The 21,614-nt window shown below is 42.3% G+C and overlaps 1 protein-coding gene across 1 annotated transcript in view; it reads right to left on the reverse strand.

Moving 5' to 3' along the window:
* The window catches only part of MKLN1 (muskelin 1), a 98,747-nt gene that overhangs the window by 26,548 nt on the left and 50,585 nt on the right, over positions 1–21,614 (reverse strand). The window contains exons 9-10 of the mRNA XM_058022237.1: positions 18,006–18,118; positions 1,544–1,756 (exon numbers count right to left, since the gene is read on the reverse strand). Coding sequence (XP_057878220.1) covers positions 1,544–1,756; positions 18,006–18,118 — 326 coding nt within the window. The remainder of the gene's footprint in view (positions 1–1,543; positions 1,757–18,005; positions 18,119–21,614) is intronic.

A 21,614-nucleotide genomic window follows, 5' to 3' on the forward strand; every position in this document is an offset into this window, starting at 1 on the left:
AAAAGGAATCATTTCAAGAGGCAAGCAAGGTACCCAGAGTAGCTTTGCCAGCTGACAATTTCCTTGTGCCTCTTCCCCAACACCTGGGAGACTGGCACAGATTATTAATAGAACAGAAAGACTGATTGGCTTTTGTTCTGCAGACATGGTGTATCTTTAATTTTCGGTGTCAGCAGAAAGGCACATTGTGCTGGCAAACAACAGCTTTGGTTACAAAACAGCCAGTACCAATAAAAGCTGATCTTGGGCTGCTTTAAAAATGAGTCCTGATGTGCTGTTTCTTGGCAATGCTTCATAAAAAAAAAAAAATCAATTGAGAACAAAATACCTTTTTCAAGTAGACAAAAGCCACTGAACACAACATAAGTAAAGAAGAAAGAAGTTTTCAATTTGAACACGTGGACAGATGTGACTTTTTAAAGAATTAGTAGCCATTCCTCTAAGGTGTTTTAAGCTCTACAAAGAAAGCATATTCTAAAATTTTTAAAGGTAACCAATTCAGAAAGGATCCTGCTCCTGTGCTGGCCTCAGTCCAGCAGCTTGCTTGGAGCATTCTTCCAAAGGTACCATACACAGTTTAAAAGTTGCTCCCCAAGGCCCTCCAGGCAAGGCATATCTGCAAACCCAGCTCAAGGAGACTGATTAAAACCAGATGAACTGTGCTTTGGGCTTTAATAAAACGTGTCTTAATAAAATGCATTTGTTTGCAAAGGTTTTTATGATTCTTCTGACTCGGTTTGATTAGAGCACCAGCAGCCAGTGGCATTGAGCAGCAATGCTATCAGGATTTAATTGAGTGCAGATCACACCCTCTTCAGCCCTGCGCTGTTACCTGCTACAGCACCTCAAAATCACAGAGACTACAATCAAAACTGACTTTTAAACACTGAGAACTTGCAGCAGGAGGATGAGTGTATTGAAACAGGATGACCCCCATGGCAGGGAGAAATGATGAGGAAGACTCCATCTTATCAGAAGGCTAATTAATTACTTTATTATAGTATATTAGTCTATATTATATTGCATTGTATTACATTACATCTAAACTGAATCTCCCAAGCACTCAACTCTGCACACACTGCACAGAATCTCAGCTGACAGTCCTGACACACACACACACACCTGGCCCTGATAGGCCAAGGAAACCAAACACCATCACTGTGGGTAAACCATCTCCATATTGCATTCTACTTTGGCACAAACACAGGCACAGCAAATGGTAAGAATAGTTTTTCCTTTCTCTGAGATTCAGAGAATGTGAAACCCAGAAATATTCTTGGGAAGAATTGTGCCTTGCTTTTCTCTGTGAAGAGAAATGTGGGGCTACACACTTGGCCCTGACAGGCCAAGAAAACAAAGCACCATCACTTTGAGTAACCAATCTCCATACTGCATTCTAATTTTGCACAAACACAGCAAATGATCAGAATTGTTTTTCCTTTCTGTGAAGTTCAGAGAATGTGAAACCCAGAAATATTCTTGGGAAGAATTGTGCCTTGCTTTTCTGTGTGAAGAGCAATGTGGTGACACGAGTGTGGCTGACCTGATGATCAAACACCAGCTTGGGGCCTCCATCTGCTGCAGTGTCCTCGCTCAGCAGCATCCAGGTGTTGGTGTCGATGTCGTAGCGGTAGAAGTCGCTCTTCAGGGACTTGCTGTTCCTCACAGAGGAATCCAGGTACCTCCCCAGGGTGTAGATCTGCCTTCTCTGGATGTCAATGCACATCTTGTGACAGGACCTGGCACTGGGACCGCTCTGAGAAAGCAAAGGGCCACAGAAATGTAGAGAATAATGGATTTGATATTGCTTCAGGTAGGTGGTTAAGGTGAAACAAGTATTAGCAGCAGCTAGAAATCCTTGGGAAATTCAGGAAAATCTGCTTGTAATCAAATACAGGATTAATATATAACTAACTACAAGAGCACATCCTATAACTTCTGTCCTTTAGAAAGACACCAGCAAAAAATCTAAATGCATTTTTGTCACAACAAAGTTACAATTTGAAACCTTTCTGTCATATTCATTAGAAAACAGTTTCACCACAAAAATGAAGAGAGTAATGGATTTAATATTGCTCCAGGTAGATTGCTAAAGGAAAATAAGTCTTAGCAGCACCTAGAAATCCTTGGGGAATTCAAGAAAATCTGCTTGTAATCAAATACATGATTAATACATACTAACTACAAGAGCACATCCTATAACTTTAGAAAGACACCAGCAAAACCCTTAATGCATTTGTCACAACAAAGATGATTTCAACCTGTTTTGTCAGATTGATTAGATAACAGTTTCACCACAAAAATGAAGAGAGTAATGGATTTAATATTGCTCCAGGTAGGTTACTAAGGGAAATTAAGTATTAGCACCAGCTAGAAATCCTTGGGGAATTAAAAAAAAATCTGCTTGTAATCAAATACATACTAATTACAAGAGCATATCCCATAACTTCTGTCCTTTAGAAAGACACCAGCAAAACCCTTAATGCATTTGTCACAACAAACTTCTGATTTGAACCTTTTTTGTCAGATTCCTTAGAAAACAGACAGTTTCTCCCAGAAGTGATCCTCAGAGGCGTGTGAAAACTACTTGATCTTTTAAAATAACAGAAGTCGATGCACATGAGAGGCAAATTAAGATGTCACGGCCTATAAATAACTACACAGGAAGAAGATTAAGAAGTGCTCTATTACAAGAGACTCTGTTTTATTAATAGGCTGTTTTCTAACAGATCATAAGCAGACACTCCCCCAAGCAATCATACCCCATAATGAATGGCTCTGGGAAGGTAACAAAAGCACTCCCTGTCCTTCACAAACAGATATGGCCCTCCCAGGCTCCAGCTGAAAGAAAGTTTCCCACGGTGATCTTCGAGAGAAACACACAGAGTGCCCCATGTCAAATTACTATGGGCTTAATCCATCCAGGAGTGCTCAGGTTAAATCATGGAGTAATTTATTTAATGACATTATGATGATGATGATGATTATGCAGGCCTGGCCAGTTTCCTTTCTGCATCCCAAATCTCTTTTTAAGGGCCTTCATATGCTTCTTCTTGAAGCATGAGAGTGATGTTCTGGTACACCAAAACATTAGAAATCAACGCTTGCAAAGCCTTATGTGCAAAATATCAGATTAAAAACATCATATCATTAATACAGATAAATTCTGTAGTTTATTTTGACACAGTTGGGTGCAAGACACAAAGAATGGCTTCCCAGCGACAAAGGGCAGGTTTAAATTAGATATGGGGAAGAAATTCTTCCCTGTGAGGGTGGTGAGGCCCTGGCACAGGGTGCCCAGAGCAGCTGTGGCTGCCCCTGGATCACTGAAGTGTCCAAGGCCAGGTTGGACAGGGCCTGCAGCAACCTGGGATAGTGGAAGGTGTCCCTGCCCATGGCAGGGCATTGGAATGGGATGATCTTTAAGGTCCCTTCCAACCCAAACCACTCTGGGATTCTATACAAAAAAATCTATTTAAAACCATTGAAAAGTAAAGATTAGGCAAGTAGGCAAGGATATAGCAAATCTTTAAAATGATTATTGAAGACGTATAGTTAAAGAAGAGTAAGCCATATCACACCAAATAATCAGCACAAGAGTTGCTCTGTGTACTACCTTATGTGGAATGTCTTATGAAAAGATCTTGATAACTGTACCCTTTTACTTAAATTCTATTGAAATTTAAAGTACACTAATGGAATGCACATCACTAAATTGGATAAAACAAGAAAGGAAGCATTACATCTCTGCTGCCAAAAGCCTTTACTATTCATGTTACAAAATTCAATTTCTTGATTAAGAAATGGTTCCAGGAAACTGTTTACAGAAACTCAAAAGACCATGTGAAGAGGTGAACTCAATTGTTCATATTTTGTAAATATGAAGCATTATGTCGGCAATGATTACAGCTTTGAGGATTAGTTACTTCACGGTAATTAGGATAATTTTATTTTCTGAATACAAAAGTACTGATAGCAGTGAAATATTAGCATAAAATCCTGAAATGCAGCAAAAAACTCACTGATTGCCTTTGGTCATTAAAGAAGATTACATAGAAGGCAACAACACAATTATCTTTGTTCCTAGAAAATACAAAATATCTCTCACCTCTATGTGGACTAAATTAAATCCTCTCAAACTTGGTCAAATAGTGTCTTTGGCACTTTCAGGAGTAAATCTCCAATTCAGCAATTTCCAGATCTGCCTTGCCATGAAAAGCTACACCATCAACCAAAATTTGTCTGAGCAGAGACACAAGGCTGAGACACTTCACAACTCAATACCCATTTCAAGGCAATGGCACCAAAACCACAGTTGCTACACTAAATATGCAACATACAGATTTCCTAGGACTGTTTTAAAATGAGGAAAGAATTTAAGGAAAATACCTTTTTTTTTCTTTAATTACATCCTAGCCACATCTCACACAGTAATAATCTGCTTTCTTAAAGAGCTCTTAAGTTAAACATTTCATCTCTACAGACACAGAATTTTCATCACCCCAAGTTCATGCAAGAACTTCAGCTCTACCAAAAACTGTCTCTTGTAATACAAGAAACTTCATCCAATTTGAAACCTGTTCTCCAAGAAGACTGGAGTTCTGCCTGCACACCACTCACAAGGTCACAAGGAACCTGCCAAAGTTTCCTCCTTAGCCTGTTTACCAAAATGAGTAAATATCTCCATTAACAGTGATACATGCTGGCTTGACATTTAAGGCAGAAAAGGGGAAAAGTCCAAATCTGTGTTCACTTCTGAGTTCAGCTTGACCATGGCAGCCCTTGCAGCTCATATGTACTTCAAAAAACCACAGAGTTCAGTTACAAAGACACTACAAAAGAATAAAAGGCTTCAAGGCACATGTGATGAATCAAGTGCCCGTGGGTGGCTCTGAGGGTTCATCCAAAGCCCTGTGCTCCATGTGGTTACAACAGCAGCCTGTTGTTCAGGGGAACACTCTGCCACAGCTTGCCATGGATACAGCAATCCAGAAAATTCAAACAGGAAGGTTTGTTGATTCCACAAGTGTTCAAAGAATCTGACTCTTAAAAAGCAATGAGTGAGAAAAAGTGACCATGACAGAGATGACTCTCTAACCCAAGGGTGAAGAGATTAAGCATGGCTAGAGGGCACTGCCCTTTTATCCTCCTGCCAGGATGTAGGCTGATCATGATCCATTAATTAATGTCCCAGGCTGAGTGGATCTTACTAGAGATCTCTAAGCCCTTCTTCAAATTCAGGCCTTCTCACCAAGTCACAGTTGTGACAAGTTGTTTCTGTGACTGTCTGAACTCATAACAAACCTGTGCAAAACTCCTCATCTCTGGAAGTGTTCAAGGCCAGTGGATGGGGCCCTCAGCAGCCTGGCCTAGTGGAAGGTGTCCTAGCCCATGGCAGAGGGGTGAAACTAGAGGGTCTTTAAGGTCCATCCCAACCCAAACCATTCTGTGAATTTATAGTTAAGTACTTTACTTTAGATCTGGTTTCTTCTAAGTTTTTACATGTGGAATCCACGTTTTTGCAGACGAAGCTTCACGACCTGACTGACTGAGGTAGCAGAGTGTCACTCCCCAAACAGAGCCCATCTTCCATAAGACTCTGAAAGCCACATCCAGCAACAGCACCCCAAGGACCTGAACAAACACTGCCTCTGGGCACTCCTTCCAACTCTCATCAGAAAGCTCCTGGCACACACACTGCAGAAACCACACGTGAAAGGGGCTTGTGACTGGGCTAAGTCCTTATTCAGATGGCAATAAGTGTGTCAGGCTGCTTTGGCCAGTGCCTCAGCTGCTGCCAAGGCTGTGATGGCAAGAGGAAAGCATTAGCATATCACATTTCTAACCTACAGGACACCAAACAATACCAAAAACTGCTAAGCACAGGCACTGCTGGGCTTGTGTGGGACTCAATAAGTGCCTGCACAGAGCCAGGAGTGACCTGAACAAAGTGGCTCTGTGCCACCCAGCCCTACCACACAATCAGCACAGCACAAAAACAGCTAAAACAGATTAAACAGCATGTGCAGGGTCCTGTTTGGAAGTGCTACAAAATACCAAGCTTTATGCCAAGCTCCAAGGCTCTTCTTTAAACAGGTTGGTGTTGATGCAACTCCTCTGGTCTCTACAGCACAGATAAATGCCCTGGTGAGGGTGGGATGGTGGGGAAAGGAAGAGAGGCTGTATGGCCAGGAGCACTTAAGAAAGGCTTTCAATCCTTTAAGCACCCAGGGCCAAATAGGATTTTTAGGTTTCGTCAGTGCTACACGAAATTCAATTGTGCAATGCCAAGTGAATACACAGTATACTTTATGAAAAGCCTTCTCAACATGCTAAGCCACTTTATAAAATCTAATTAGAGCTTTCTTCATTTAACTTGCAAATGCTGAAAGCAATTATCCCACTTAAGGACTAACTTACAAAACGTTTTCAAAAAGCAACACAACAGCACTGAGAGACAACACTGCCTCCTTAGAATAATTGATTTGTTCCTATACAGGGGAGAAAGGATTGGGACTCAACTCCTTAGGGTAGGGTCTGCTCAAACCACTATTTATGCCAGAATCAGCAGGCATCATCTTAGCAACAGCATCCTGGAATGCTACATTAGGGCACAAACATGATAGCTTTCATTTTTTGGTTTGTTTTTAAATAAATGTCCTATGAACCTCCTTTAATGAGAACATGACCGCAGGAAGCCGGTTCCACTGCCCATCCCAAACAAAAACTGGGGGAGCTTGGCTTCTTCTGGTTATCATAACCTTTTGCAAATAAAGGGGTTTCAGTTGCAAGAAAAATCTGTTTTATTCAGATCAATCCAGATGAAAAACCTCAGGAGCGAGCCTGGATCCTGTTCAAGAGTCAGGGAAATAAAAACAAAGAACAGCTGACTAATTCTCCGTTCCTGGTCCTGTAAAAGACTGAGTGGAATGTGAACACTGCCTCCAGTATGAAGTTCAAAAATAAGCGTCATGAGGTAAATGCTCTTGTCCTAAAGCAAACTAGGACGAGGACATAAAAAGACACAAACAACCTACTTTGTTTCCAGTCCTGAGAGCAGCCTGTCAGGCAACAAATAGTCCCTCCTGCCTACACACAACTGCAGAGATTAATTGCTCTCATTTCCCAGTTTTGGACTATAATTCATTTCCTCCTCCACCCCCCCCAAAATAAAAACAAAAAAAAGGGGGAAAGTTCTCCACAAACTTGAAAATGAAAGGAAATGCATATTATTCCTGGCATTAATTCAAGTCCATGTGCTTTAAGATTAGAGCTTGTCAGTGCTTTATCGATGCCAGTCTAGAGCTAATGCACTCCCAAAATGTTTAATCTGAGCCGCAGCAAAGATTTGCTTTGCTCTAGATGAGCACTAAATTCAGCAAGAGAAACAACTGCAGCTATACAACAAAATAAAACATTTTCATCCCATACAGGTTACTCACAGAAGGCATTTTAAGTTTATCATAACCTAAAGGTGCCAGAAACGTAAGAAAATAATTTGATCTATTCTTTTTTTATGGTAGCATGGAGGATTTGTATGGTCCCTAAACACAAAACAGGAGCTGGGGATTGATGCATCATTCCTATCAACCACAAAATCACTGATGATGTGCCAGGAGCACCAAACCACCAGAGGGAGGGTCCAGTCACACAACAGGAGCATCACAACCGTGCTCAAGGCCAGAGCAGCCCAGCACAGGCACATGGCAGGGGCTCAGAGCCCCCTGTGAGGGTTTCTGCACTGTGAAAGACCCTCCCTCAAACAGCACATCCCAATTTCCTACTCTGTATGATGGCAGAAATCAGTGCCACCTGTGTCATTTGATATCCAAGACCAGACAGTTCCAACACTAGAACTAAAAACTTTTGCATGTCACACAGGGTAGATGCAGCAAAGGACTGAATGTTTCTAGGACCATAAGATGGGAGTTTACCTCCAGAAAATATTTTTGGATACTCTATGTACACTCCATTCTTTAAATTACTCTGCAAATAATCTCTGGAAGTGCTCAAGGCCAAGTTGGATGGGGCTTGGAGCAACCTGACCCAGTGGAAGGCGTCCCTGGCCATGGCAGGGGTTTGGGGCTAGATGATCTCTAAGGTCCCTTCCAACCCAAACCTTTCTGTGGCTGATGAACTTGCATGTTCTCAGAAATATTCTTTAGAACTGCTAAAGGAGCATTAAAATTAAGTTGGAATATCTGTTACTTTAATAAATAATGGCAAGAATAGTGGAATGTTAAAAGTTGGAAATTCAAATCTCATCCAGTCCCACTCCCCTGCCTTCCACTACCCCAGGTTGCTCCTGGGACTGGACACTTCCAGGGACAGGGCAGCCACAGCTCCTCTAGAAAACTGTTACATATAAATTAAATATGTTCTGCCAAAAAATATTTTGTGAAGCCTAAGAAATAGATCAGAATCTAAGAGTCAGCATGCTGAAAACTCCTCACGACCAGTACTGGAAAGCCATGAATTTACACAATTTTTCACATAAGAGAGTGAAATGCCTTACGATAAATATTAAGTTTGGATATTAAAAAGTTATAATTAACTATTAATAAGTCCAGGCAGAGCCAAGACAGGAAGACACCCTTGGTCAGGCAGTTGACACAGAATCTGAGCTATGGCTAATCTGCTTACTGGTGCCCTCCCACAGTGATGCCACAGGACAGATTTACCAGCAAAGTCCTTTCTGGGCATCTGACTCAGACATGATGGAGCAGATTAAAGTCAGAGGCAGCTTTCAGCACACAGTTTTGTGTGCACGTCTCTTCAAGGTGGGAAAATACTAAAATTCAACAGCATGAAGCTTTCTTTTTCCCCTTCCTAAAAGCATGTTCACATTTGGGACAGTCCTAATTTCCCAGTGTTGATGCTGCGTGGCCTTGAGCTGAGCCTGCCACAAAGAGACTTTCCCTGCTTAAATTAGAATTAAAAAATAAATGGCCTGATGTTCTATTTTTGAAAGAGGGTTCAATGAGCTTATAAGTCAAATGATCAGGCTCAGGGATCATACAACACAATCCTTATGACAGCACTGGGCTGGATTTGATGACCCTTGACAGCTCAACCCTTCCAGTCTGACACAAACTTGACTCCAAGTCTTGGCTCCATCCTGCAGGGATCAGCACAGGTTTATCACAGCACAGACTCAGTGCTATGAAAACAAACAGATAATGCTCTATTCTCATGAAATTAATATTTATTAGCCTCCCTGCCACCTGCTTGTAGAAACAACTAAATTGAGAGTATTTTCATAAAGGAATGAATTAATATACAATCTTCTGGCTTCTGATGTGCCCTGACCAAGGCACCTCTAAAGACCAAGTGTGTCCTCACTCAAAGCTGAACTTTCCACAGCACCAACACTGTGCTTTGACAGCTGTGCTGCCTGAGTTTCCTACAGTGCAGGAACAGCTTTGGCAGCCCCTGCCAGAGGAATTGCCAGTGCAGGAGCCACATTCCTGGATCTCCTGTGCTCCCTGCTCTCACACCAAGGTATCATCAAGGCCTTCCAGCAATTCATAACACCATGGGTCTTATGCTGCAGAAAAACATCTTAAAAGCCAGTGGGAAGGGGAAAAAGCTCCCACATCTTCAAGCACGTAAATAGAGGGGAAATAATTGGTGGTCACTCAGTATTTAAAATGGGGTTATAAAAAAAGATGAAGGGAGACTTTTTACACAGGCAGATAGTGACAGGACAAGGTGGAACAATTTTAATCTGAAAGGGAAGACATTTAGATCAGCTGTTAGAAGGAAATTCTCTGCTCAGGAGGGTGGGGAGGCCCTGGGACAGGGTGCCCAGAGAAGCTGTGGCTGCCCCATCCCTGGAAGTGCTCAAGGCTAGGCTGGATGGCAACCTGGGACAATGGAAGGTGTCCCAGCGCATGGCAGGGGGTGGAATGAGTTGATCTTTCCACCTTTCCAACCCAAACTATTCTGTAATTCTTTAATTTATTTGAAGAAGGTTGCAGGAATGTCTATGAAGGTCTTGTGCGGGCTTTAGTTTACAGTCAAAAGTAAAAGTCATCCAACCTTTGTGATTCAGCTTACAAATGCAAACAAGAGAAGTACTGAAGGAATACCCCAGTACATGGTGACCTTGCAGCAAAAGGACATCAGCTCTGTGCTATTTCTAACAAAAGGTACAATTCACCTGCAAACAAAGCGCTGCTCACACTGCTGAAATGTGAAAAAAAAATTCAACTTCTTAAATTTTACCAAGTAAATTGCCAGTTTGTTCCACATCCAGTGCTCAGCTTTGCTTTCAGCAAGGCTGATGAAATGTAACAGACAAGCCACCAGAGAGCCAGAGCTTTCACCAGCTCCGAGATGGGCCCTCAGGACAACGTCCCTCGGGTGCCGAATTTAACTAACCCCATTAACAATTGCAGGATGTTGAATGAGGTCATTTTTGCATGCATCACAAGTTCACTGTGTCCTCTCATTACCAGTAACAATGGCCAGCAAAGGTCCAGCCAAGAGAGGTTTTTCCATAGACACAAACTACTCAGCTGGGCTACAGCCCCACTGGCAGACCAGAAAGCTGAAAAATATTAACTGGTTGCTTATAAACTGTTTAGCCACAAAGTTACAATCAAGGCTACACTTCTGGAAGTTGGTTTTTTTTTGTAATTAATTGTCCTTGAGAAGCTGGTGATAAACAAACATGAAATTCTAAGTCTAAATCCCTTGACAGCCACAGGCTCTCAGATGTTTCTGAGAAAGTGAAGACAGTTTTGAGTGTGACAGAAGAGTAGTTTGCACCTGAAGGTGTTGGCAAGCTGGCTGTTTAATTTCCTAGAGCCCACTATCAGTAACATCTCCATCACGTGCAAGCCCTGGAAAATTCAAGGATTAAGTCCTATTAAACACACAAAGCTCTTTCAGATAGATCTGAACTCAACACATCATTGCACCAGCCACTGTGCCAATAAGTTCTCTTGAGACACTCCACAAAGCTCAATTCCCAATTACCTCCATAGCCCAGTTGCTGAAATACCTCAGCAGCAAGGTCTGCAAAAACTTACTACATTTTCAAGCACATAATTATCCAGACAATTTAGCTACAGATTTGTCTGTGGTACTACTTGAGACTGCTTCCCCTATGTTACCACCCTGGGATAAGTGATATTTCTTTAGGGATTTCTGTATTTGCACAGACTGAGCAACGTTAATGTAACATGAATGTAACAAGTCTCTCAGTGTAGCTGAAATAAGACATTACTGCACTCCCAAGGCAAAGCTGACTGGTGTGTGAAGCTACTTTCACTCACCGGCAAAAGAGTTAAGTTTTCCTTCCACCTCTACATATTCTCCTATTTCTTTATAATCCTTTTCTTTTAATCCCTTCTGTGTGAAATGCTGGGGTCCTGGCATTCCAGCTGGCCATCTCACAGGTGCATATTTCTGTGTCTTTAAAAGCCAAAAGGATATAAATCAGAATTCCTTGTACCAACCTCTTCACTAAATCTTTACCTGAAAATCCTGTAATGTCATTTTCCCCTCAGGATGCATCCACAGCCACCCAAGAATGACTATACACTGCCTCATCTACAATATACAGGGAATTGCAAAATGCATTAGGATGATGCAATAATGTCCTAATAAAGCCATGTAAGTAAAATAAAGTTCCATTCCAGAGCAGAGATCAGAGCATTAAACTCATCATAAGCTGCAGCTGAAGTGGTGATTTTTATCGGAACATAAACGCCACAAATCAACCCTGCCTGATGCATTACTTCAAGGACTAAAAGTAGTTTTACATTGCAACTGAAAGCTTTATGATGGCTTGGAAATTCAGCATAACCTGAAGACTGGCATGCACGAGCTCCAGGGCTGCCAAAGTTGTGCAGCCTCCAGAACATTGGGCACAAGGCATTTATTTAATGCTCCTTTCTCCACGAGACTGACTTGAACAGCAGCATGCGGAGGAAAGGACCTCCACACATTCAAACACCTGGTGTGAGGAATAACTGAAGTTTGGCTGCTTCTCTGGGATTTTTTTCATGCTGGAAGCAAGAAATACAGGCACCTAGTGAGGAAACTGAATAACTTAAGACCTGAAGCTGTTTTCAAATATGGATGATCTTTTCCTTAAAAAAATGTCAAAGTTAAAAAAAAAGAAAAAGATAAATAAACCAGGATTAAGAGGACAGAACTCTTGAGGCACACAAGGTAGCATGAGCACATAAGTTAGCTTTAAAAGCCAAAAACCTTTTCCAAAAAGTTTATTTAAAAATAAAGTATTTAAAAGCTGAGGTGGTACTCCCTCAACAGGGTTTTTTTTTGCTTTCCCAAAATGTTTATTTAAAAATAAATTATTTTAAAAGCTGAGGTGCTGCTCCCTCAACAGGGTTTTTTTGCTTTAGGCTGCCTAAGTGGAAATCACTGAGGATGTCAGTTAGGCATATGTGAAAGTCTCTCTCAAACATTCTGGTGAAAGAATACTGGCTTAGAACATTTTAAACCATTATGCTACTAAATAGAGAGGAAAATAAACCATTAGCCTGTGATATTTAGGATCAGCCTGGGATACTTTTCATTTAGTTCACTCCAGCATCTGCTGTCTTTGTCCCTACTTTTGTAGGCATTTGCACTATTTAGGGAGTTGGCTCCGAGGTACGTCTGCAGTATCCAAGTTTCTTTCAGGGACAGCTGCTTTCTCCCTATGTGCTTTTGCAGCACCAGGAATCTCCTACAACTGAGCATCTGTACCACTGCAACTGCTCAGCAGTAGGACATGGCACACTCACTGTATTAGATATCAAGTCTGTAAACATCACAATATTTGCCACAAAAAGCCCCTCAAGTCACTTGATGTGTCTTCCAAACTGTATCACCATCTGTGGGAAGAAGTCAATATTTGAGACTAGTTCAGCTCCTACACTTCAAACAGCACAGGGTAAAAGTTTTACATTGATATGCTCATGTACTTTTGCATCACATCCAAAAAAACCAGTCAGAGGTGTCACAAACTCCTACAAAAAATACTTCTGTGGTAACATGACACTGAAAGCTTTGGGTAAATTCATCCATGTCAACAAATGCAAAGAAATGCATGCAGAGACTGGAGAAAATTTAACTGGAAATACAATAGCAGCTGAAATTCCCCCTGGCTCTCACCATTAGGAGATCTTTCCACACTTGTCAGCTTTTACTTTCAGCATCCTGGAAAGGCACTTTCTGTTCACAGCAAACTGTCACCTCACAATATACCCATTTTCTACATCATTTTGAACCTACTGAACAGGAGGCACTTGTTGACCTACACTTTCCTTCACTGTGAGCAAAGATTTATCCTCTCAAGCAGTTAAACCATGACAAGACCTTCACTTCTACCTTTGGTACAGAAATACTCCAACAATATTTGAGAGAAACACAGTGTCACCTAAACCTAACCCATTTACACAATTTCCACATCCTTCACATTGCTGATTTGTGAACAGGATTCTCCTCTGAAGAAGCCAGAATGAGGATGAGTCAATGCATTTCCCAAGAAGCAGCACAGAAGGTACCAATCAGTGCAGTGACACTGTTTGAAGGGAGATCCCCCCATCTCTGGTCTCTAGGAAATACTAGAACAAGGTACAGGAATACCAGAGACAGGGAATATGCCAACTATCACACTGCTTCAGCCTCATTTATCTGATCTCCAGAGGCATCAACACCCCTCAGCATTTTGATCCTATTTCAAAATCCCCTGACTATCAATTTACACCAAACAAAGTCTTTCCTACATTTAAAACTGTACTCCTGTACTGATTTTAACTAAATTACCCTTCAAAAGAGAAAGCTGCTGCTTGGAAACTAGAAATAGACATCAAAACACACTCATGAAATTTCCCTGTTAACTGACACTGGCCTAGAGTAAAAACATCCAAGGAATGACAAGGTTTGTTTTTTAAAAACTATTTATTCCCTAATCCTGAAGAGGTCTGTTGATCTATAGCCACTAAAAAACCCCGAAGACAACAGCATTTGTCAGAACATTCCAATTGATTCAGGGTAGAAACTCTTAAAGGCTCTTAAATGAAACTCATTTTGGCTGTGCCTTGTGCCAGCTGATTGGCAGGGCTGTCACACACTGCAGACACAGAAGCTGTGGGGAAGCTGAGAGGTCCTGAGCTGCTCCAGGGAGCATCTCCCTGCAAGGATTCAGGCTTGAGGGAGAGGATTTGATGAGCACAGCAGGAATCCTGCTGGATCCAAACTGTGAAGGGATGGTGGGGTCTGTCTGTCTGTCCATCAGCAGTGGTGGTGCAGCAGGTCCTGCAGACCTCAAGGTGATCAGCTACTCCAGCAGAGCCCTGAGCATTTTGTCCAGACATACAACACAGATATAAGGAGCTGGAGCATATCCAGGAAAGAGAACAGAGCTGGGAAGGGTCTGGAGAACCAGGAGGGGCTGAGGGAGCTGGGAAGGGTCTGGAGAACCAGGAGGGGCTGAGGGAGCTGGGAAGGGCCTGGAGGGGCTGAGGGAGCTGGGAAGGGCCTGGAGAACCAGGAGGGGCTGAGGGAGCTGGGAAGGGTCTGGAGAACCAGGAGGGGCTGAGGGAGCTGGGAAGGGAAAGGAGAACCAGGAGGGGCTGAGGGAGCTGGGAAGGGTCTGGAGAACCAGGAGGGGCTGGGGGAGCTGGGAAGGGCCTGGAGAACCAGGAGGGGCTGGGGGAGCTGGGAAGGGTCTGGAGAACCAGGAGGGGCTGAGGGAGCTGGGCAGGGGCTGAGCCTGGAGCAAAGGAGGCTCAGGGGCCCTTGTGGCTCTGCACAAGTCCCTGCCAGGAGGGGACGGCCAGTGGGGTCGGGCTGTGCTCCAGGGAACAGGGACAGGAGCAGAGGGAACGGCCTCAAGTTACACCAGGAGAGGCTGAGCTTGGATATTTGGAAAAATTTCTTCACTGAAAGGGTTTTCCATCCCTGGAAAGGCATCCCATGGCAGTGATGGAGTCCTCATCCCTGGAGGAACTCAAAAGCCATGTGGATGTAAGACTTGGGGACATGGTTTAGTGGTGGCCTTGGCAGTGCTGGGAGAACCAGCTGGAGTTGATCTTTGAGGGCTTTTCCAACTGAACTATTCAATGATTCTGTGAAAAAGAGCTATGAAAAAATCAGCTTTGGTGTCTAATTGTTAAAAAAGATAAATGCAACTTCAGATGACAAAGAGACACCTCACTGGAAAATGTTGAAAAACAGCAGCAGAAACATTTTTAAAAAGGTCACACAACGTTCTCCTAATGCACTGCAACAGAAGCTCCCAGCAGCCTTGTCCCAAAGCATTATTCTGCATTATCCCTACAATAACACTGGACAGGATGCAACTTTCACCATATTTCACTCTTATCCAAGTTTCATTATTAAGTGGCGAATTTAACCACTGTCACTGATTAATTAGAATAAAAAAGCCAGAAGCAGAACTAGCACAATACAACAAAACAAGATTAAGCTCCACTGGAATCTACTCTGAATATTTTTTAAAATTCCATGTCAACAGACATTTCCTTTTTGCAAATTGTTTGTGAGCAGTTGATGTCCCTATTAGAGAAACATCTGGAGTCTTTGTTTTTGAATATACTCCTCAACATTTGAGATTGACCTTTTCATTTCTAAATCAGGTTTCATCCAGATCTCTTCAGAAAAAAAACAACCCACAACCCATTGCTGGTTTCTAGTGATGTAAGTACAGCAGCTGGCAGCTCACTGTACCTCAGAAAGTCACCAAAAACCTGAATTATACTTCAGGATGCCCCCTGAACACTGCTGAATGTATCACAGAATCATGGAATGCTTTGGGTGGGAATGGACTTTTAAGCCATCCAGCGCCACTTCTGCCATGGGCAGGGACACCTTCCACCATCCCAGGCTGCTCCAAGCCCCATCCAACCTGGCCTTGGACACTTCCAGGGATCCAGGGACAGCCACAGCTTCTCTGGGCACCCTGTGCCAGGGCCTGCCCACCCTCCCAGACAAGAATTCCTTCCCAATATCCCATCTAACCCTGCCCTCAGGCACTGGGAAGCAATTCCCCCTTGTCCTGGAACACCATGCCTCTGTCCCCAGCCCCTCTCCAGCTCTCCTGAAGCCCCTTTTAGGCACTGGAAGGGGCTCTGAGCTCTCCCTGGAGCCTTCTCCAGGTGAGCACCCCCAGTTCTGCCAGCCTGGCTCCAGAGCACAAGTGCTCAAGTCCACATCATCATGTTGAGCTTGCCAACCACCAACACTCCAAGTCTTTCTCCTCCTCCTCGGGGCTGCTCTTGGATCCATTCTCTGCTTGACCTCCATCTGCTCTTGGAATTGCCCCAATCCATGTGCAGGACCTTGCACTTGGCCTTGCTGAACTCCACAAGGCTCACAGGGGCCCCACCTCACAAGTTTGTCACAGAGAGTCCCTCCAAAATTCCCTTTCCAAAGCCATGTTTCTTTACACTTTTCTCCATTAAGTACATCCCTTCTTCAAAACTCCTCACACATTCAGCAAGCCTCCACTTTTAAAAATTCTTCTTTCTTCCTCTCCTCACTAGACCCTTCCCATCTGAATTTCCTGAGCTTCCACAACACTCTACTAACATCTTCCCCTCCAAAATCCCTTTATAATCATTTAATCCCATAAAATCCCAACTCTTCCACTGTGTCTCCTCCACAGCTCTCCTTTTGTGCACTCCTCCTTTCCCCCACCCCAGCCAGGCCTCCTAAGCTTTAGAGAAACTCAACTGGATGTGGCAGGACCCCAGCAAGAAGGAAATGTGTCCCTTAAACAGCAGACTGACCCACACTGGTTCGTGCAGGAAGAAAAACACAGCAGCCTCTTTTTGACTAAATACAACAATTTTACCTCTCCACAGCTCTGTTATGACAGAAACCAGAGTATCACATTCAGTTTTGTTATTGCCCATTTTGTAAAGGATGTTCCAATCAGTAAGAACATGACACAGAGATTCAAAGAGCTACAGGAAATTCCTGTGAGATTTTTTTTTTTTCAGCTCAGGCTATTTGTCCTACATGATCACAACCTCTAAAAAATCTTTGCTATGAAAAAAAATGAGAATATTAAAGTGTTATTTAATCTGGTAAGGAAGCTTACAAAATTAGCCATGACAAGAAACTGAGAAATACAAATGAGAAATTATGTTTTTATACTGTTTTCAAATAGCTGAGGAAATCAACTCCTGAATTTGTCAAAAAGTGGTGGGATCTCAAACTTTTGATATCTCCAAGAAGAGATGGCATGAATTTTCCTCTGACAAACAAGTAATGAACACAAAATACAATAACCACAAAAAACTTGAAGATGTACAGTGAAATAAACTACAGAAGCCAAAGGTCTTGGACATTTTTTGTCTGGTCCTATAACCCAAGCTACATTCATTTCAGGTTTCATACGTCAAATCCTGAGCAAGAGAGGCCAAGGAAAATGGTTCAAATGAATTCCACGAAAGCTCTCGGGGTTGTGTAGCCTTTGGCAGCAACCCCTGTCCTCTAGATTTCCATCTGGTCGATGTCCATTTCTATTCATTTTTGACAGAAGCTAAAAAAATAAACAATTGGTTTCTGAAGCTCAAACACCAGGATCAGGTCTGAAATGTTCATTAGCAAGTTCTTGGAACCTTCCAGTGGGAGGTGTCCCTGCCCATGGCAGCAGGGCTGGAACTGGATGATCTTTAAGGTCCCTTCCAACCCAAAACATTCTGTGATTCTGTGATAAGTCTGGATGTTCAGCCACAGAAAATTATTTAACTCATGCTCTACTTGCTGAGCTGATTTTTTGGCCGATCATTTCTGCTTTTGAGAAATAAACCTTTCCCCTCCAGGAATCTCAGCACTTCAAAGCCACCTCCAGCTCATCTTTTCCTCATGTAAGCATTTCAAAAGTCTTCAGAACTTGAAGGTCTGAACTCTGTGGCTCTCACTCTTATACTGCACTTCTACACAAGTACTTTAGGAGGGGCATTTTTGAGGGCAACCATTGATGTATTTTTCAAAATCTGGATGTTTGCAGAACTTACCTCTTTCTCAGTATCCCTGGATATACAGGTCCACTGGTTTTCCTTCACACTGTATGCCCAGAAGTCAGCCAGATCCTGAGTTCCATCCCAGCCACCAAACAAATAAACAGTTTCTATTTAAAAAAAAAAAAATAATTTAAAAAGAGAATGTGTTTAAACAGGCTAATGCCTACAAAACATCTGTGACAGAGACAAAGTATCAGAAGATAAATTTAAACTTTTTTTTTTTTTACTTAAAACACCACTGCTTTTTGAATGGAACTAGTCATCAACACAAAAATGTGGTTTGGTTTAGTAATGGAAGATTTTAGGATTGATAGACAGCCAATTCTCAGAGTCATTTTCTATTTCCACATTTACATAAGAGGCAATCAAACCCACAGCCTTCTGATTAAAATTCCAGACAGACAAATGAACAATATTTAACATTTTGGATCCTGTGCATGTAGTCTATCAATGACATCTCATCCTGTGCCCTGTTTGGTGCAGGATTTATACATCAACAAGATTCTGGAGATAGAAGCAGCAAAGTTTTTCTGTTTAGTCCATCCCTCAGATAGAAAAATCAAGTACAAAATCCTCTTCAAGGGAAATACCTTGCATAAAGTAACTTACCTGATGCCACAAAAGCTAGTGAGTACAAGAGTCACAAATTTAAGTGAGTGTTTCAGGGCTGTCACCTCAAACCCACAACTGCTCTGTGTACAGTAAGTTCTAAGGCTTCCCAGACTCACTGATAAAGCCAGATGAAGCCTTTGGAAAGGGGAAACATTTAAAAAAGGAGTTTCTGTTCTGCCATGGAGAGATAACCAAACTGCTCCCATTATAGAAACAGCACTATCTGGTCTCAAATTCTAAAAATACTTCATTTTTAGACTGCATTAAAACAGAACACAAAGCCAAGCCCAAGAAGAACAAGTTCCTCAAGACTTGCAGAGCTTTGAAAAACTCCTTTAAAATCCACAAACCACTTCCATTATGGAGGTAATGGCCAATTTTTAATCCAACACCAATTAAAACACAGCGTTAGAGCACGATTATAAAATGGGACTGGTCCCTGACCCTTACCTACCATCAGGATAGTGGTCATCACCATGGAAAGGTTACCCTGGTTCATTAACTTTAATTACCCTTCCTCCTGGACTCAGGGCTCCCAGTGTTCCCTGCAAAGAGCAGGTCCCTTTGTGAGCATAAATTCTCACAGCTCACAAAACCCACATTACCACAACAGCTTCATTGATAGCCGAGAAAAATAAAAGATTTGGCACCAGCTAAAAATCCTCCTGGGGCCTTGCCAAAATGTCAGGCCTGCCTGGAAAGGCTTTGTTGGCTCACATGAAATTTAATAGCAAACCTGAATGACTCTGATGAAAACTCAGATTTTGGAAGTTACCTAACCCAAGCTGACAGAATTAAATGTGAGCACTGAGAGAGGAGCATGAGCACCCAGCTGGTGCTGAACATCCCTAGAGCAACACCCTGAACACAACTGGACGTGAACTCTGTGCCAGACCCATTTTACATCAAGAAGTAAAACTGCAGCTCACATGAAAGAAAGGCTCCATCACTACCTAGACCCAATGAAAATAATTTTTTGTTTATTGTCTTATTGCAGAAGTATATGCATATTTTAGAGGAAGGTTCCATGTTTTAAAAGGAATGTTTCTTAGTGCATAAATGCATCTGTTGCTGGTAAAGTCAAGTAAATAATTTTTTATAGTTCTCCTAAAATTTGTAAGTGCTTTCCCATGGTATAAAGCAAAAAAAATAGTTGTTTGGTGGTTTGTGGGATTGTTCTTGTTTAGTTGGGGTTGGGTGTGATTGTTTTGGTTTGGTTGGGTTTGAGTTTTTTGGGGATTTTCAAGTTTTTTTTGAAGTCCGGCTTCACTCTGTTTCCCAACCAGTAACACTGCTTGCATTCTAGCTGTTAATTCAGATTTTATAGAGGGTTTTTTTTCACTCTGCATGCAGAGACCCAACCAGGACAGATATGAAAGGCCAATATTCAAAGAAGAGGACAGAGGCCACAAAGCCCAGGCAGCAGCAGTGGGGCAGCCCAGCAGTCTCACACCAATATAACTCTGGTAGCACTGGGGAGCTCAGGGAGGAAAGGATCCTCCCTCTGCATCCAAGCAATATGGAACACAGCAAATTGATGCTGCTTTATTAAAGTAAGTCTCTATTCAGCTTTAGGAGCAGAGCAGGAGAATTTTCAAACCTAGCTGCAAGGCAACAAGAAAAAAACATGAAAGCAATTATATTTACCCAAAGCTTTTACCAGCGTCGTTTAGGAAGTCAAATTTCTCCTCCAGCATCCTCAGCTTATTTCCTCTACATTTTTTTTTCTGAATACAAATTGAACACTTTGAATTAAATATGTTCTGTGAGTATTTCTAAACTGCTTGCTCAGTCAAAAATTTTTCTGTAATGTCTGAGTTCTTTTCTTCCCTTACTCTCTAGATGATTAAAAGGTGCCAGAGAAGTCCTCAAATTAGAGGACGTACATTCCCAACAATCCACATATTTCCTGTCAATCTCTCCTTAATTTCTATTTCTCAGAAAAGCAGCACAGCAGCCTTCTCCAACCCATGAAATATCAAAATTCCTGGGGTGGCTTCAGTCCAGGTTCAGACACATTCTCAGGGACAGTTCTCTAACTCCTGTTATCTGCATTTTCTCCATGTGCTGAAATACTTGGTGGGATTCTGGTACAGGAGGTCTCCCTCAGTGAGTACATTGCAGTCCTGCTGACATATTTAACTACATTCTTTGGTCAAGTAGTATTTCCATGTCTCTGCTAGAACAGTTATCTAAGGAATATAAAAGAATTGTGGATCTACAGCACTTCTGCAAGGTCCATCAGTCATCCCCCAAATCCCTCACAGGAGGGCTAACTTCAGCAGAGAGCACATTGCCCAGGGAATTATTCAGTTACACTTTGTCCAAGGAGGGACATTTCAGACTGCAATGACTAATTTACTTCATTACAATTTTTCCCCCTAATATCCAACAGGATTTTCCCTTCCTGTCCTTTATCTTATCCCTCTGCTCCCCTCAGAATGAGCCTGGGTATCTCCATGCTCTCACCACTAGCTCTAGGACAGCTCTAAGATCCTCCCATGAACCTTTTTTCAATCAGAATCTGAAGGATTCCTCTCAGAAATAACAAACCAACCAAGGTGTAAGATCTCTCAAAAGCCTTCTACAAAAGGATGTCACTTCTCCAAGCAGCACCCACACCTTTAGTTACGTGCCAGCAGTGCTGCCCACTTTGTGAGGAGCATTTAAGAGCACAAATATAAAACCAGCCTTAAATCTTCTTGCAGTAGCACACTCCTTGGGTTCTGAGCCACAGTTCAGCTGGATACAAGTTGGCTGAATACAAGGGGTTTTTTTAAAGATAGGCACACAGTCTCAAATGTGAAAGCCCCATGAAGTTGAGTAACCTCCAGGATTCAGCAGCTGTTTGTGTTTCAGAGCTTAGAAGCCATCTGTGTTTTGTTTCTGAGATCCCTTCATCCTGTACACAAGTCTTGTCTTTAAATATCTTATGGATAGCAGTGTTTTCCTCAGGCAAAACAGCATCCTTCATGTCTGCTGCTCTCTCTT

This window comes from Melospiza georgiana, chromosome 4 (genome assembly GCF_028018845.1).
Source record: "Melospiza georgiana isolate bMelGeo1 chromosome 4, bMelGeo1.pri, whole genome shotgun sequence".
Lineage (NCBI taxonomy): Eukaryota > Metazoa > Chordata > Aves > Passeriformes > Passerellidae > Melospiza > Melospiza georgiana.